Raw genomic sequence first — 17,188 nt, forward strand, 5'->3', positions numbered from 1 at the left:
CTATAAGTCTATAAAAATAAAACTTTAACAAGATGGCTGCTATAGTAAATGAGCATGGTTGCATCTGTTGGAAACATCGCTGGTGTTCATTTATTACTGAAAAGTTTTAATTCAATTGTTTTAAAACAGGTACATAAATGAAACAAGGAAACATTTTTATATTTTTCAAAACATAAATCCGCCTTAAAATGCGAAATAATTATTAAAATGTAAGGAGTCACCTGTTTTTCACATTACTAGTCGCGGGCGATTTTACGTACCTAAAACGATAGATTACCGATTTTTTTTAGTTTTTATTTCTATTTATTTTTAAAACAGATCTATTCTATTGCAGTTTCAGACCACTTTTGTTTGGCTCTTAACTTTGTTTTCACTAGAGATCTAGATATAGATTCTAAATATTTAGGCCCTAGGCTTAGGCCTAATATTTTTAAAAATATTATAATATTGTAGGTCTTAGGCCTTCTAGTAGGCCGTTCAGTTCACGGTTTCCGGGTTTGTTTGTTTATTTATATTATCTCACGGCGCAAACTCTTGAAGCAATTTACGAAGATGGCAGCGTGGTTTCGTTTTCATTAAGGGGTTGAGGGATAAAACCAATGATTTTGAAGCCATCGTCAATTTTAATTTTAGTAATCGGAATTACCCGTTTCTAATTAAGTCTGTTAATCAAGAATAGTTAGATGCACTTTTGACCCAATTTCTTTATTTATTTCACAAGCGGCGCTTTAGTGAAAGTAGCTCTTTTTATTCTTGTGTTAATGTGAACTTAAAATCAAATAACTTATAAACTACGCGATGTACAGTAACTATTGAGCAATGCCGCTTCAGTTCAGAGTCTTATCTTGATATAAATGACAACGTCTGGGAATAATTCTTACGTCCGTACTTGTGGTATGATGTCAGTTATATCACCATTTTATTATAATCTCTTTGCCGAAAACAAAGCACGGGAAAATGTGTAATGAAATAAAAAGGCAGTTTCATTACAGTGCTCACTTTAGTTTTCTTACAGGCCTACTAAAATTTAAATTATCAACTCAACTGATTAGCAACCTTTATTTTCCTACTCATTTCAGTCATTTAGTCATAGGGGTCATCCATTTATGACGTCCACACGGGGGTCAGGGAGGGGGGTGGTAGGGCAAGAAAATTTTACTTTTGCGGACGGTTATGGACTTTTAAAAGGGTATTAAGTGGGGGGGGGGGGGGGGGGCAAAAATCTCAAAAATGTGTGGACATCATAAATAGATTATAGATGACCCCATATCTGAGATTTAAGGTCTATCAGAGACAGTAAAATGACAATGCAGTTAAATACTTTGAATCAGCATTACTAATAATATTATCTAGCCAATATTAATTATGGCCTAATGGGTAATGCAACCCATATTTAGATTTTAGTCTAAGAGTCTAGGAACCACTAAATGACTACTATATGAGAATAATTATTACACTCAAACTCAAACCCCAAGAAAGTGGCCCTTAACTTAAGATATATTTCTACCCTAAAGAAAGTGGCCCTTAAGATATATTTCTGGCACGTCTACTTAATACAGTTAATGATGTATTGTGTCTTTTTGTTCTACAAATAAATAATAATTATATGGGTAACACTTATTTTATGAAAATTACAAATTGGTAATCACATTTATAAATACAAATAAAATCTATTTCATTTTAGGTTAAAAAATATTAAAACACCAGAATGCCACCCAGTTCAGGAGAACTATGGGAGCATCACTTGATGCCCCAGCAAGTGAATGTGGATTGTCTTCTGCCCACTGGTGTTATCGTTCCATTACTGTGTGCCAGAGACTCTACACTCGAGTTAATTAAAAAGGATTTATGGCTGGTTAGTTCTATCCCATTTTAAAAAATCAATTACTTTGCTTTGTGTGTCAATTCCATTCTTTGATTCTTAAATATATTTAAATACTATAATCAATGCTAGCTGATAAAGTGTAATTCTTAACCCTATTATTTGTCACTGTGGTGTGAAATTTCACTTTTTCTGTTTAGCAAGTAGAGGTTGGAATAATAAACGTTTTATATTTGCTCTTTTTTTTAGGAGGCAAAGAAATACCCTCTCTTTCACAAGCTCATGGAGCCAGAGTCCTACATTTTTTTGGCTATAACTCAAGATGCAATGAAAGAAGAGTTTTATGATGAAACAAGGCGCCTCTGTGACCTTCGCCTTTTCCAACCTATTCTGAAGATTATGGAACCTAAAGGAAACAGACAAGAAAAGATGTTGAACTACGAGATAGGTTTGACCCTGGTTTCATTCATTTGTTTTACCAGCTGATAAATTACTATTGTTGACAAAAAATTCACAATTTTATTGTAATAACTGTATGTTATTATTTTAGGTATGCTAATTGGAGTACCAGTGAATGAATTCAATGAGAACAAAGACCTTGAAATCATCACTTTTCGTAGAAACATTTTAAAGGTATAAATTTGCTTGATATATTTACCTGAATATTAATTAGGATTAACTGAGGATTAATTGGATTATTCAAAATGTAGGGTTGTATGGATATTGTGCATTTTTTTAATGTGTCTTAAATAGAATAAAAATGTATAAAATATGTTGTTGTTTTTTTATGTTTTGAATAAGTATATTTAAAGTTGTATCAAGCTATAAAATAATTAACATCATTTTGTTTAGTTTTCCAAACTGCATGAAAATAAATAATATTTTGTATTAAAATGAGGTGGTTAAATTTTTAGGCTTGTAAAGATGTGGTTGATGAAAGAGATGGCACAGGTGATCACACCAGAGCGCTGTATGCCTACCCACCAGACATTGATTCCTATCCAGATTTGCCACTTCATTTAAAGGACCAACTTATAAGTAATAATTAACACCTAGAATTCTAATTTACACTCATCCTTAAATTTTTTTTAAAGGTTGTGGTAAATTGCTCATTTACAAGTCATATGCATAGATTTTAGACTAAATTAAATGTCTCAGTGAAAATAGTTATACTTTGGATGGTGGCTAACATAAAGATCTTGTGTTAATCTCACAATTTTTAACATTCCATAGAGACAGATAACTCTGTCATCATTTGTGTGTGGGTGGTCTCCGATGACAACAACAGAACCAAATACACAGTCAAGGTGCTACACAATGCCTTCCCTAGCGATGTCATTGCTGAAACCATCAGAAGGCGCAGTCGCTTTATGAACATGTCCAAGGAGCATGCTGAGAGGTGTATTGAGGAGTACAGGCACTTGTATGTCCTCAAAGTTTGTGGTTGTGATCAGTTTTTGCTGGCTGAATGTCCTATAAGCCAATACAAGGTAATTACAAATATAAACAAGTCCAGTTTAAACTAAAGAATAATCTACTAATAATACTTTTATCATTAGATTTCCCACTATTTTTATGCATAAAATGTCAGTAAAATCTCTTTACCATAAAAATTGAGTACAAAGGCAGATAAAAATGGAGACTTATGTATAACATTTTTCTTCAATATGGGCACCAGTAGTTACATAGAACATATTTAGATCATACTTGATTTCTTGTCACATTTGTTTTTGAAAAATGTCTTGTGCCTTGATTTATGCACATTGTCTTAAGCTCACCCAGTGTAGTAGAATAATATTGGAATGGAATGATACATTGAATTTGTTCAGAGTCTTTATGTTCACCCATTTCATCATTATTATTTTTTTTTAATTTAATTGGTGCTGCATATAGTTCTATGACATAATAAAGGTTGGTGGGGGTGGCAGAATTTTGTATGTGATCTCTTGTTGTTTCCAGTATATCAGAGAATGCCTGAGCAGGGAGAGTATACCACAGCTTATGCTCCACACTAAAGAAAGTGTCTATGCCACATTACCTGACACCAACTTCTTCTGGCCATCATACATGCAACGAGGTATGCACACATTAAAGTTGAATGCAGAGTTTTACACAAAATTGTTACATTCATTTTGTCCTTTTAACCTAGTTTAAGTCCTTGGTTTCCAATCAGTACATTTCTAGCCATAAGCAGTCTATTTTTTTTTTTATTTTGTGCCTATTCTAGACTTTAAAAAAATACCTAGAGTTTATATTGGTAAACATTCTTTTCCAACATCTTGGCCAACAACTCTACTTCACTTGCCCCATGGTCCATTAGGTTTGAAAGGGAACTTTACTCTTAACAAAGCTTCTATAACAGTCTGCTAATAAATTTTACAATGTAATATTCGTGATTTTTTTTTTAAAAGTGTGTAATTTATGAGATTGTTGGAAAATTCAGATTTAAAAATATGTTTACGCATGAATTCCAGGGATTCAAGCACTGGTAGAAATCAACACCACACCCAGTCTTTGTATATGGGATGTTCAGGCTAAATTAAGAATTAAAATTAATTGTGCAGCCTATGTAAATATCAAAGAAGTAGGCAAGGTAAACAGTCTTACAGTACATTTACTATACAAATTTTAAAAATTTATTTTACGAACTATGCCTTTTTAAATAAGAAAATTTAAAATTCTAAAATAACAGAATTTTTATTCATATTTTTTACATTCATGCTTGCAAGTAAATATAGGACTGAAAAGAATTTTTCCTGTCATTCAGATTTATGTTCGTGCCTGCATTTGCTATGGAACTGAAGCACTGGGTGAAGCCATAAGCACCCACCAGGTGGATTCCAACAGCCCCCGCTGGGATGAGTGGCTGGAGTTCCTGATGGTCCCAGACCTCCCACGCTCTGCTAAACTCTGCCTCTCTATATGCTCAGAGTCAAAACGTAGAAACAGAAAGGTACATGCTGTTGAGCTCTTAAAATATTGTTATATCAAATTGATTTTAGGGGTCGGTGTGGTCGAGTCAGTAAAGCTCATGGTTGCTAAACCGAAAAGTCTCAAATTCGAACACTCAGGCAGCTGAGGCTTGTTAGGAGTTCGAACCCTCGGGCAGATGAGGCTCGTTAACTGGGGACAGCCACTCTTCTAGGAGAGATAACTCCAAAATCAAACAACTGCTGCCTTGTAGTTTGTTCTTGGTTGGACAAAGGCTATGGAAGCAAATCCAAAAAGAAAAGCAGGCTGAAATCGGAGTAAATGGCCTCAATGGCGAATAACCGGTTGACACGTATCCTTAGTTGTGATGGAGGCGTGGTCGAGTCGGCAAAAAAGCTCATGGTTGATAAATTCGAAAAAGTCCCGAGTTCCAAACCATTGGCAGATAAGGCTCGATCTCTTTCAACACTAAAAATTAAGAACGAAGAAGAAATTTATTTTGTTTATGTATACACAATCAACCCTAAATTAATACTAGGTTAAATTCACTTCCTGGTTGGTTCTGAAGCTAAATACTATGACATCCTAATCATCCAGGTCCAATATGCACTAGCCTGGGGAAATCTTCAACTGTTTGACTTCAATGAGAGGCACCTGAATGGAAAGTTTAGCTTACACATGTGGTCAATGCCTCAGGGAATGGATGATCTGTTAAATCCAATTGGCATCACGGGTATGTATTCTTGTGTATACTGAGTTGGGAATATACTGTTTAAATTTTACCACCTCTTAGATATTTTTTTTTACTTCAGTGTGAGTTGTGTCAGTTTTTCTATTCTACACTGAGAGGTGTGAATATACAAGTAAAACAAAAAGAGGGTACTATTTTAGACATGTCAGTCCACAATCAAGAAGAAGTTTACTTCATGTTTACTTGAACTCTGCATATGAATGGATTTTGTGGTCAGCTTCATTGCCGAGCCCAAAGATACTTTCACTATTGCAAGCTGGGTGCACTCAGGGTTTTCCTACTGACTTCAGAGTTTATAGTCCATCTGCGTTACGGCTCAACCACATGTAGGACTATTGACAGGACACAGTTTGTTGTCAGAGACCATTGTATTTACAAGTAACTCAACAACTTGTAGCTTATCTACTTTGTTCTTTCCACAGACTTTGCCCAATGTTGATTGATTGGTTTTTTTTTTCCTTTTGTGTACAGGCTCAAATCCCAACAAAGATTGTCCTTGTTTGGAAATTGAGTTTGACCGCTTCATGCATCCCCTGTCTTATCCACCTGATGGTCACTTTGTTAAGTTGGCAGAGATTGCTCTTCTCAATGAATCACAAATGGGCCATGTAAGCTTCCACATACCACTTATAAAACAAGTTTTTTTCTCTTCAGTTACTTTAATGCAGTGGTTCCCAAACTTACTGTGGACCATTAGAAAATTAAATACTCTTCCCACCTGTGCCATATTTGTACATATAATAACGTTTTATTGAGATCTTAATGTGCAAGAAAATTGTTGTTCACTTCATTTCTTTTAGCCAAAAATTGATTGGTTTGTTTTTAAATTCCCCAGCCAGATCCAGTGACAAAGAAAGATATAGAACTGTTGCATGAGATTATTGAGAAAGATCCGTTGTCTGATATATCTGAACAGGATAAAAATCTCTTATGGAAACTCAGGTAACTGAATGCTAAAGAAAATCTTAAATATAATTTTGATAAGACTGGGGAAAAAAAATCCTTTTTTAAATGTGCTGTTGTAATAGTTGTCTGTTGTTTGGAACCTTTGGTTTTTGTAATATCATCTGAAAGGCAGTATAATATAATTGTATTGATAGTGCTGTTAAGGCCATGTTAGTAATGAATCAGTCAATCTTCCCTCAACCCCTGATGGGGTCTGGGCACCACAGCAGACTGTCTTAAAAATTCTTTGCCATTCTTCTCGGCCTTCTGCTGTTCTGAATAGTTGTGCAACAGGCAACCTAGTAAAATGTTAATAATACTAGCAATAATAATAATATAGCTACAGCGTACCGCATCCTTACAACTACCATTCCTCTCTCTTACAAACTCTACATATACTACATGTAAGTTTACTTTCATTGGGAAAAAAAAATTTTTACTGATAAATAACATCTGATGCATTGAATTTTTTAGAAATAATGGTAGTATCTTGCAGGAAAAATTATTTTATTGTTACTATGTTGGCACTACTATAATTTTTAATAGTTACATCTTTTTATCTGTTATTTTTAGGGAACAATGTTTAACACGTCCAAAGGCTTTACCCAAACTTTTATCAGCGGTCAAGTGGTCAGACAGAGAGAGTGTTGCTCAGGTGAGTACAGAATACAATTACTCAAGAATACACTCTTGTTTTTATTCTTATTAGCGGAACTTTTTATATCTTCACAATCTGTACCATAATTATTATATTTATCTAGTTGTATGCATTCACATATTTATACTTCGTTAAATTTCTAGTGGTCACACTTTTTATTATCAATCATCAGAATGAGTATTTGATTGGTCTTTTTTAACACAGCTATATGCACTAGTATAAAATTTATCTATTATTTGATTTGTTTGATTTCTAATGGTTACACTTTTTATTCATGTTTTGAATCAGTTGTTTTTTTTTCTAAATTTCTAGTTGTATGCACTGCTACAACATTGGCCCTTGATCCCTGCTGAAGTAGCTCTAGAGCTGCTAGACTGTTCTTTCACTGATCTCAAAGTTAGAGAGTTTGCTGTCAGGTGTCTAGATGAGGGGCTCAAGGATGATAAACTGGAGCAGTACCTATTGCAACTGGTCCAGGTAAGGTAGAACAATTCTTATAATCCTCTTTTATCTCTACATCTATTGGGACAAACAGATCTTAAGGATTAAACCTCCTTTAACAGATGTTACAAATGTAAACTGTATCTAATTCAAATACTAAGTTATGTAATTTTTGCTGCAGTTATTTTAAAGTTTATCACAAAAATAATTCCAAGAGTTATAGGAGTAAATTGAACTAGTTGCTTATGTACACAGTTGTCTAGTTTTTGAAGTTTTAATTTAATATCCAAATCTTTTAAAAATGTTACTTTTTTTTTAATAAGGACAAAATTTAAATTTTCTAAAACTACCTTATATGTTCCAATAAAATGTATTAAAATTCATATTTCAGGCAATAAAATATGAACCTTACTATGATAATCCTTTAACACGCTTCCTTCTGAAGAGAAGTCTACTCAGTCAGAGGATTGGTAATGCATTCTTTTGGCACTTAAAGTGAGTCACATAATAACTATGGTTGATCTATAACCTAATCATATTATTCATTATTGTAGTGAATATCCTATAATAAAAGATTTTTTAGCATTGTTTGACAACATTGTTTATGTCAACTTCCATTGTTTCAGATCTGAGATGCATCAGACTTCAGTGCGGCTTCGGTTTGGATTAATATTAGAAGCATACTGTAGGGCTTGTGGTCCTTACCTGAAACATCTGACTCAACAGGTGGAGGCCTTGGACAAACTAACAAAGTTGTCGGATATGTTAAAACATGAGGTCAATGCTGTAAGTCAAGGGTTTATACATTTTTTGTTTTCGACTGGTCAATAATGCTTGATTCTCATATTGTTTAGTTAGTTAACTGTTAATAAATAACATTGAGAATTGATGATTCTTTGGGCAGATGAAGTAGAGTTATTCTGCTTCTATAGCTACATTAAATGAATAGTAACTAAAATGCACAGCCGCAGTATTTACAACTAAGTCAGACACCCACCAGAGTGTGTGGGCCACAGATGGAGGGGGGGGGTGCCTGATTATTGAGTGGCCTTAGGTTAGGCACTTACAACTTTTCAGCTCTGTGATTTTCAATAAAAAAAAAATGGAGCTTAGTTTAAGACTTAGCAATAGCTTTAAGACTTAGCAATAGCTTTAAGACTTAGCAATAGCTTTAAGACTTAGCAATAGCTTTAAGACTTAGCAATAGCTTAAGATACAACTGAGCTAAACACTCTTGTTCAGTATCTAAATAAAATAGATAACTACCTTCTAGCTCTTCTATTTATTTAATAAATAAAATGTTATTCCCTCTGTAAGCACAAATGAAATGTTTCCTCCTCTGTCTGCCATCATTATTGTACATGTTCCATTTTGTTTTGCCAGGATGAACACATGAAATATCTTCATGTCCAGCTCCAACAAGCTGATTACAAAGAAGCTTTACAGAATCTGCACAGTCCACTTAATATAGCCCATATTCTGGGAGAAATTCAGTCAGTATTCCATGCCTTCATTTTTACTCATTTTCCTTATCTAGATTTAAAACTAGGCTTTTGAATGTAGTCATTTAATTAGTCCTCACTACCTTTATTTTTGTTAGTATTTGTGTCCATAAATTATGGTACCTTGTATTCTCTAGCTGTTAGTACTTAAACTCAATAATAATAAACTTTATTTTATAGCTGTACCAATAGTAGGCATGAAGGCCTTTTTCACATTCAAATCAAATATTTAAGTTATAGTAGTAAAATGGCACTTTAAAATGTGGAATAAAGATATAATATTTACATAGTTATAATACATAGAAGAATAGAATATGAATAGAAGAGATGGATGAGAAATGCTGTGGTGGCTCATGAAAAAGTTGTTTTGTTTTTTTTTTATATTTTCAGGGACAGAAAGTTTTATTTTTTTTATGAAGATTGTTCCACAAATTGGCACCAGGTGGCTTTAGTACCTTAAGTTGTTTTCTGTCCCCAGACTTGAAGAGTGCTGTGTTAAAACAAGCAAGAAACTTCCCCTATGGCTTGTCTGGTCCAACCCTGATGCTATGGCTGATCAAGCTGACATGTTCTACCGCTTAATGTTCAAAAATGGAGATGGTAAAAAAAATGACTCAAAATAATTACTTAATTATAATTTGTATGATACTTTTCTTCTTTACTAGCTGTGAATTCAGCTCAGTACAAAGATAAATTTTAAAATTATTACTTAAAATAATTAAATATTTATATGATACTATTTTTATCTTAAGCTGTAAATTCAGTTCAGTACAAAGATGAATTTTAAAATAAATAGACTCATTTGAATGTAGGGGTTCTAAACCATTTTCTAAGATAGTACAAATTGGTAATAAATGAGTAAAATACCCACAGATTTGAGACAAGACATGCTGACTCTACAGGTGATAAGGATCATGGATACTGTCTGGAAAAATGAGGGTCTGGATTTAAGGTAAGGCTTAATCATTAATCCAGCATGGACACAGCCTAATCCAACAGGGGTCTGGCCTAATCCAACTTTTTCCAAACATTTGATTATTATAAGGTCTAATTCAGCACATGCATTTGGTTGTCATACATTTTAATCCAGCAGTTTCCAAACCTGATGCTATTGTGTGATGCTTCTAAATATATCCAACATCAGTTCTTGCTAATTTAATAAAAAATGTAATTGACAATAGAGGACTGTAAAAATAAATTAAAGAATTTTTTTCTCTATAAAACCTGTCACAGTTCCACTCATAAACACCTGGCACAGTTCCACTCTGTAAAACCTGGCTCAGTTCCACTCATTTTCAAAACAGCTAGCCTGATCCTTGAAACTGTCTAACATGAACAAATAAAGGCAGAAAAAAATGTATGATTCACTGCTTAACTACTCAATTCTTGTAACTGTCTACCAGGATGATTCCTTATGGCTGCCTGTCCACTGGCAAAGACGTGGGTGTTATAGAGATTGTGAAAAATGCCAAGACCATCACAGCCATTCAGTCCAAAGGAGGGGCTCTATCTTCTATACAAATTGACTCATCTCAGCTTCACAAGTGGATCAAGGAACAAAACCCTGAAAGGTCTGTTTGATTTAAATATTATATAAAATAAAAATATGACTCAATTATAAAAATATTGAACAATTATGCATGGCTGAATTTATTTTTTTATTTATTTTTTAATTGAGAAATAAACTTTTTTTTGTTCATTTACAATTGAAATACAAATTAACTGTCAGATGAAAGTCAAATTTGGTCAGCATCAAAAGACAGCGCTTCCATTTCTTTTTGTTCAATCACTTTCCATTCAAATATCAAAAGCTAGCTTTAAAAACTCTTTTGTATTTTATTTCATTTTGACTAAGGTGGAAGTCTCTTGTATTGTGTTCATTAGATTACGATTGTTTGTTGTTGTTTTTATTTATTCTCTCTTTCTGTTAATTCAAATAAAAATTGTCCACTTTCAGATATAAACATGCAATAGAAATGTTTAAAAGCTCCTGTGCTGGCTACTGTGTTGCCACATTTGTTTTGGGAATAGGAGACAGACATCCAGAGAATATAATGGTCACATCGGAAGGGCAGGTAATTCTAAACACCGAAGTTTCTTTTCATAAAAAAACACATTATGTGAATTAAAAAAACATAATTTCTGTTAAGAGATTATAGTGTTAAATTAATGTTTCAGACAATCTGACATCATTTTCATCCAACCAGTTTAATCTTTTCTTTACCAATTTTCATGCTTTGAAGTAAATCTGCTACAATCTACTTTGTAGGTATTTCACATTGACTTTGGTCACTTTTTGGACCATAAGAAGAAGAAATTTGGGATCAACAGAGAGCGTGTTCCTTTTGTCTTGACTGAAGATTTCAGGAGAGTTATAGCCATGGGTGCCAGCAAACCGGATAAATCAGATGGATTTAAAGAGTATGTGTAATCTTTGATTCAACAACCAGTTTTTTAAAGTTGTTCATGTCCTCAGTACATTTGTGATTGTATTATTAGTTTCATCAAATTCCAAGAACTTGGCTGTAAAAGCAGAATTCTGTTTTATTTTATCACCTTTTTATTTTATAACCTTATAAAAATGGTTTTATTCTCATAGGGCCAAGTCAAAGGATAATGCAACCATGTTACTTATTTGTTGTTAATTTTAAATATACACATACATTATAAAATTGTTATAAAAAATAATACATAGAAAAATAGTCATATTTTATAATGTCAAAGTCTAACTAGCTTAATGATTTACAAATATTTAAAAAAATTATTTTAAACCTATATTATAAATTTGTTAAAAAACAATCAGTACTATTTCTAAAGTTGAAGGAAAATGTCCACCTCTTATTGTTATCTTCAGAATGTCATCACCAAAAAGACTTCTATTACTAAATGAAAGTATTTAGCTGAGTTCTGGCACATTCAGGCTCATAGAGCTATATCACACACACAAAATACCTAGCACTCATTGGACTGTAAAAGGTTATGTAATGTAGGCCCCTACCTACATTATTATTTTATCTGTCAGATTCAGAGTGCCTGTGCTGTAAAGCCAATATTGTTCTGTTTTATTTCATCAGTTTCCAAGAGCTGTGCTGCAAGGCCTATGTTATTCTAAGGAAACATGCCAACCTGCTGATCACCTTATTCACCATGATGCTGCAGTGTGGGATCCCAGAGCTGCAATCCCTTGATGACATAGGCTACATCAGAAAAACTTTGGCTGTTGAGAAGGAGGAGCAGAAGGCTGTGGAGTATTTCCTCGAGCAGTTCAAGTGTGCCTATGGTGATTCATGGACCACAAAAATTGACTGGTTTTTCCATAATATTAAAAGGAAATAATAATTTTTTTTATGTTCATCATGTATTGTTATTTTTTTAAAATATATTTTTTGTTCTATGTTACCACAAGCAGTCAAAGAATTTTAAAAATTGGGTTAATATCTGCAAATGCTGGTGGGATCCTCTTTTTTTTAAAACTAACTTTATACCTCTTCGTGTTTGGTTCATAATATTCATTTCATATATGTAAATTATTTGTTATATAAATATGCTCCAAAGTTTAAAAAGGTTATTAGTTATATTGATTAAGATTCACATTGTGTGTGGAATTTTTTCATTGGTTCAGTCTGCTTGAAGAAAGAATGTGCAGCTCTTTTGCCGCATTGGATGCAGCAGAATTGTGATTGTAATTATTAATTAGATATTTATTTGTTTAAAAGTTAATTGGAAACAATCTTTTAGCAAACTTTTCTCATCATTGTCCCTTTATCTGTATCATTGCTGTTTCTGTAAGGTAATTGATATTGATCAATGATGAAATAAATATTTTTCAAAATATTTTGTGTACCTTTAGTATGCCAGTAATGTGCATGTGTTCTTTCATACTTGTTTCTGCAAGGGGGGGGGGGGGGTGTTTGAAGTTAAAAGTGTATTTGCTAATATCTTTTCTCGTTTTTGCCCAAGACATGGGGCAGATGAAGTAGAGTTCTGTTTCAATTACCTCTGCATAAAGGGGATATCATTGCCAAATAGATTCAATTTCATGCCGGGGGGGGGGGGGGGGGGGTAGGTAGAAGTCTGAAGAGATACCTGGAAGAAAAAAAACAGACTGTCCTAGATGTGTGACGTTTATGGGCGCTAAGCTTGATCTGTTTCATAAAATTCTATTTAAGTTTCACAGTCGAAACATTAAATTTCAATAAAACTATAGGAAGGGACATAGTCAATGGTGCAGATGAAGGCGAGTTCATGTGTTTCTTTTATTTCGGCATATGAAATGATAGTATGATCATTACTTTACTATTTGTGCAGCTGGCACTTGGGTGTTTGGTTGTCTAAGTTTACCCAGTCGGTTGTGAGAAGCCTAAAACTTAAAAGTTTTATGACCACAGTTTTGCCACTAGCAAGTCAATAACTAACACGATGCTTGTCACATTTATTGAAGACAAATGAAAAACTACGTAATGAAAAAAGAAATTGCTGTTTTAATTTCGAAATGTTGTAACATATTCATGAGCCTTCACCAATATTATTAACTTCACGACCTAGAGACTTCTCAGTCAATATCTATAATATAACGCTGCTGGTAGTGTGTCAGTCCTTCCTTCCGTCATCGCTATAGATTTTGGAACCATAAAAGTAAACATTCGCACCATGCTGTGCTTTTCAGTGCACCGCAGTGTCTTATTATAAGTAATAGAGTAGGGTTTGTTTATATAGCGGCATAGAGCTATTTTATAATTGCCACGGTTTTTACTCTTTCGCATAACGTCAAGAAAATATTAAATACACGCAAACTGCTAAAACGTATTAAAAAGATTAATGTCAAATATCATTTTCGTTTAGGTTCCCAGAAAAAGTGGATACATTTTAATAAGATAATAACAGTACGGTAGAAAAATCAAATTAATTTAACTCTTTTCTAATTTTGACAAAGGAGGTAATTTAAAAATACATTAAACTCACGCTAATAAAAAATGTAAATGCAAATATACGTTCGTCATAGAAGGAATTAGTGTTGCAATAATATAATAAGCAAAATGTGAATGCAAATTATTCGGATGTGTAAGAGGAAATTATTGTTAGAAAATTATAATTAGCATGGATTGATAAAAGGCAATCTTTTATTTATTTTATTCACTGAATGTAGGCCCTACTGTTTATTACTTATAATTTTTAATCAACTATTCAGCTCTATTATAGACGCGTCATCACGTTCATTAGGTGCGCAATGGTTTTAGTTATTAAACTCTATTGTAAATTTTTAAAATTTAAAGTGCTGGAAATAAATTGCGTGAATGGATAAAGTGAAATATTGTATATATTATAGATACTGACTATTATTTATACTGTTTTCTAATTATTATTCTATCTTTCGGGTTTTATAGGAGAGGCGTGGCGAAGGGGGGGGGGCATATGTCCTCGGGTGCCGACCTTAGGGGGCGCCAAAGTGGGTTGGAAAAAATTTGCGAGGGGGGGGTGGTGGTGGAAATCGAAAGTTTTACGGTGGGGGGGGGGGGAAGGGGTGCAAATCGAAAGTTTGAGGGGGGTGCAAATCACCGGAAAGGGCGCGATTTGGCGCTACGGGCTAGACTGTGAGCAATATGCCTTTATGATTGCATTTAAATTGTGTTTATGTTATGAGTGTTGTGTTTGTTTGTTCGTTTTTTTTTTGTTTTTTTTTTTTTTTGCGTTCGTTTGTGTTGTGTTTAGTTTTGTTCTGTTGGTACATTTAAAAAAGATTTACCGTGGCGGAGCACGGGATGCAGCTAGTCTATAATATAAGCGGGCAAGTAGTGTGTCAGTCCTTCCTTCCGTCATCGCTATAGATTTTGGAACCATAAAAGTAAACATTCGCACCACGCAGTGATTTTCAGTGCACCTCAGTGTCTTATTATAAGTATTAGATTTGGGTTTGTTTATATAGTGGCATAGAGCTATTTTATAATTTCCACTGTTTGTACTATTTTGCATAACGTAAAGAGAATATTAAATACACGCACTTTGCTAAAACATATTAAAAGGATCAATGTCAAATATAGTTTTCGTTAATATTCCTAGAAAAAGTGGATACATTTTAATAACATAATAACAGTACGGTAGAAAAATCAAATTAATTTAACTCTTTTTTTTCTAATTTTGACAAACGAGGTAATTTAAAAATACATTAAACTCACGCTAATAAAAAATGTGAATGCAAATATACGTTCGTCATAGAAGGAATTAGTGTTTCAATAATATAATTAGCAAAATGTGAATGCAAATTATTCGGATGTGTAAGAGGAAATTATTGTTAGAAAATTATAATTAGCATGGATTGATAAAAGGCAATCTTTTATTTATTTTTTTCACTGAATGTAGGCCTTACTGTTTATTACTTATAATTTTTAATCAACTATTCAGCACTATTATAGACGCGTCATCACGTTCATTAGGTGCGCAATGGTTTTAGTTATGAAACTCTTTTGTAAATTTTTAAAATTTAAAGTACTGGAAAAAAAATGCGTGAATGGATAAAGTGAAATAGTGTAGGTAAAACATGGTATTTTAAATACTGCCTATTATTTATACTGTTTTCTAATTATTATTCTATCTTTCGGGTTTTATAGGAGAGGCGTAGCGAGGGGGGGGGGGGGGGCATATGTCCCCGGGTGCCGACCTTAAGGGGCGCCAAAGTGGGTTGGAAAAAATTTGCGAGGGGGGGGGGGTGGAAATCGAAAGTTTTAGGGCGGGTGGGTGGAAGGGGTGCAAATCGAAAGTTTGAGGGGGTTGCAAATCACCGGAAAGGGTGCGATTTGGCGCTACGGGCTAGACTGTGAGCAATATGCCTTTATGATTGCATTTAAATTGTGTTTATGTTATGAGTGTTGTGTTTGTTTTTTCGTTTGTGTTTTCTTTTTTGCGTTCGTTTGTGTTTAGTTTTGTTTCGTTCCCAAGTTGGTACATTTAAAAAAGATTTACCGTGGCGGAGCACGGGATGCAGCTAGTCTTTAATAACGACCAAACACAATAAGTCCCCACTGTCCATATTTCACAATCATTCTTTAAACGCATCGTTTTATTTATTATTTAAGTACTATTGAACTCAGATAGGATACTCTCCAGTGTTTCTTCCAGACTTTTTTCTGGCAAAAGTATGTGTTTTCTCTATAAATTCCATTTCGTTCGGAAGAGATGCCTGGAAGAAACTCTGCCACTCTCACCTCTCAAAATAAATACACTTCTTTCACTCCATAACAGTCCATGAAGGGATGGGCTCGAATAAATCCCATGCTAAGCCACTAAACTCGAGACTTTCGTGGCTCTACTCGCGTAACTAAGCAAGAAAAATGTAAGTTGTATTGTTTTGTTTTTAATTACAGGGGCGTTATTTCTTGGCTTAGTTTTTAAACCTCACTAATGAATGGACAAGGGTAAATTACCGCTGACTGACGCAAATTGTATACCTAGTTGTAGCCCTTCTTTCACAAGCTCTGAAAATAAAGCCAAAGGGGTTAGCCTCGTTTCAATTTTTTATTTATTTTCTCCCCTTTTACAAGATTATAGGCCTATATGTTTTGCCCCTCTATAAGCAGTGTATTACTGTTATGTTTAAAGTTTTTAAAACATCAGCGAACCCAAAGGTATGCTGCAAGTAAAATAAAAATGTCTCCAGTGGTCTAGTTTGACCTGCGTCTTAGCCTGCATGCACCTACAAATCCTAATCACCTTTTGTTTACCTTTCGGCTGAGTCGTGTCTAGTACAGTTGTCGTCGCGAAACATTTCTGTCTACGTTAGAACCACTGTCACCGTTTGTAGCGTCTTCACTTAATGTCAGCGGCTGTCTGACGTCTGATTGTGCTTACTTTCTTTTAGGTGACTGCCCCTTCCTCAATTCGTCCACCGCCCACAACCCCCCTCCCCTTCTGACAAAAAAAAAACAACAACAACAAAACAACAGAATGTATAAAGAAAATATATTATAGGCCTACTTTAGCCATTGTTCACAATGTTGATTTCAAATATTTTTCTCCCGGGGGTGTGGGTGGGCGGACACTAGTAAACGTATATATTTTCTATATAAATTCTATTTCGTTAAGGAAGGGGGCAGTGTTTCTTCCCGACTATTTTCTCAAGGGGGGGGGGGGGGGGGCACTTTAAA

General features: G+C 34.0%; 1 protein-coding gene across 1 annotated transcript; it reads left to right on the forward strand.

Annotated features, from left to right (window-relative positions):
* Nucleotides 1-1,693: 1,693 nt before the first annotated feature.
* On the forward strand, nucleotides 1,694-12,878 carry LOC131938523 (phosphatidylinositol 4,5-bisphosphate 3-kinase catalytic subunit alpha isoform). Its single transcript, XM_059296580.1, has 22 exons — nucleotides 1,694-1,855; nucleotides 2,072-2,270; nucleotides 2,373-2,455; nucleotides 2,737-2,860; nucleotides 3,056-3,312; nucleotides 3,782-3,899; nucleotides 4,297-4,415; nucleotides 4,590-4,775; nucleotides 5,351-5,486; nucleotides 5,976-6,112; nucleotides 6,340-6,446; nucleotides 7,023-7,104; nucleotides 7,420-7,584; nucleotides 7,940-8,043; nucleotides 8,175-8,334; nucleotides 8,932-9,041; nucleotides 9,529-9,650; nucleotides 9,924-10,002; nucleotides 10,454-10,621; nucleotides 11,008-11,125; nucleotides 11,320-11,471; nucleotides 12,125-12,878. Exons 1-22 carry the CDS (start codon nucleotides 1,709-1,711, stop codon nucleotides 12,384-12,386), a joined length of 3,135 nt encoding a protein of 1,044 aa, XP_059152563.1. The 5' UTR covers nucleotides 1,694-1,708; the 3' UTR covers nucleotides 12,387-12,878.
* Nucleotides 12,879-17,188: the final 4,310 nt, after the last annotated feature.

The sequence above is a fragment of the Physella acuta genome, unplaced genomic scaffold (genome assembly GCF_028476545.2).
Source record: "Physella acuta isolate Inbredline_101_S28 unplaced genomic scaffold, ASM2847654v3 ptg000246l, whole genome shotgun sequence".
Taxonomy (NCBI): Eukaryota; Metazoa; Mollusca; class Gastropoda; family Physidae; genus Physella; species Physella acuta.

Bases quoted from the DNA above. Each gene is read 5' to 3' on its own strand.
- LOC131938523 (XM_059296580.1), top strand. From the start codon at position 1,709: ATGCCACCCAGTTCAGGAGAACTATGGGAGCATCACTTGATGCCCCAG. The intron at 3,313-3,781 runs GTAATTACAAAT...TGTTGTTTCCAG, and splicing joins GTCCTATAAGCCAATACAAG to TATATCAGAGAATGCCTGAG. The intron at 4,776-5,350 runs GTACATGCTGTT...CTAATCATCCAG, and splicing joins CAAAACGTAGAAACAGAAAG to GTCCAATATGCACTAGCCTG.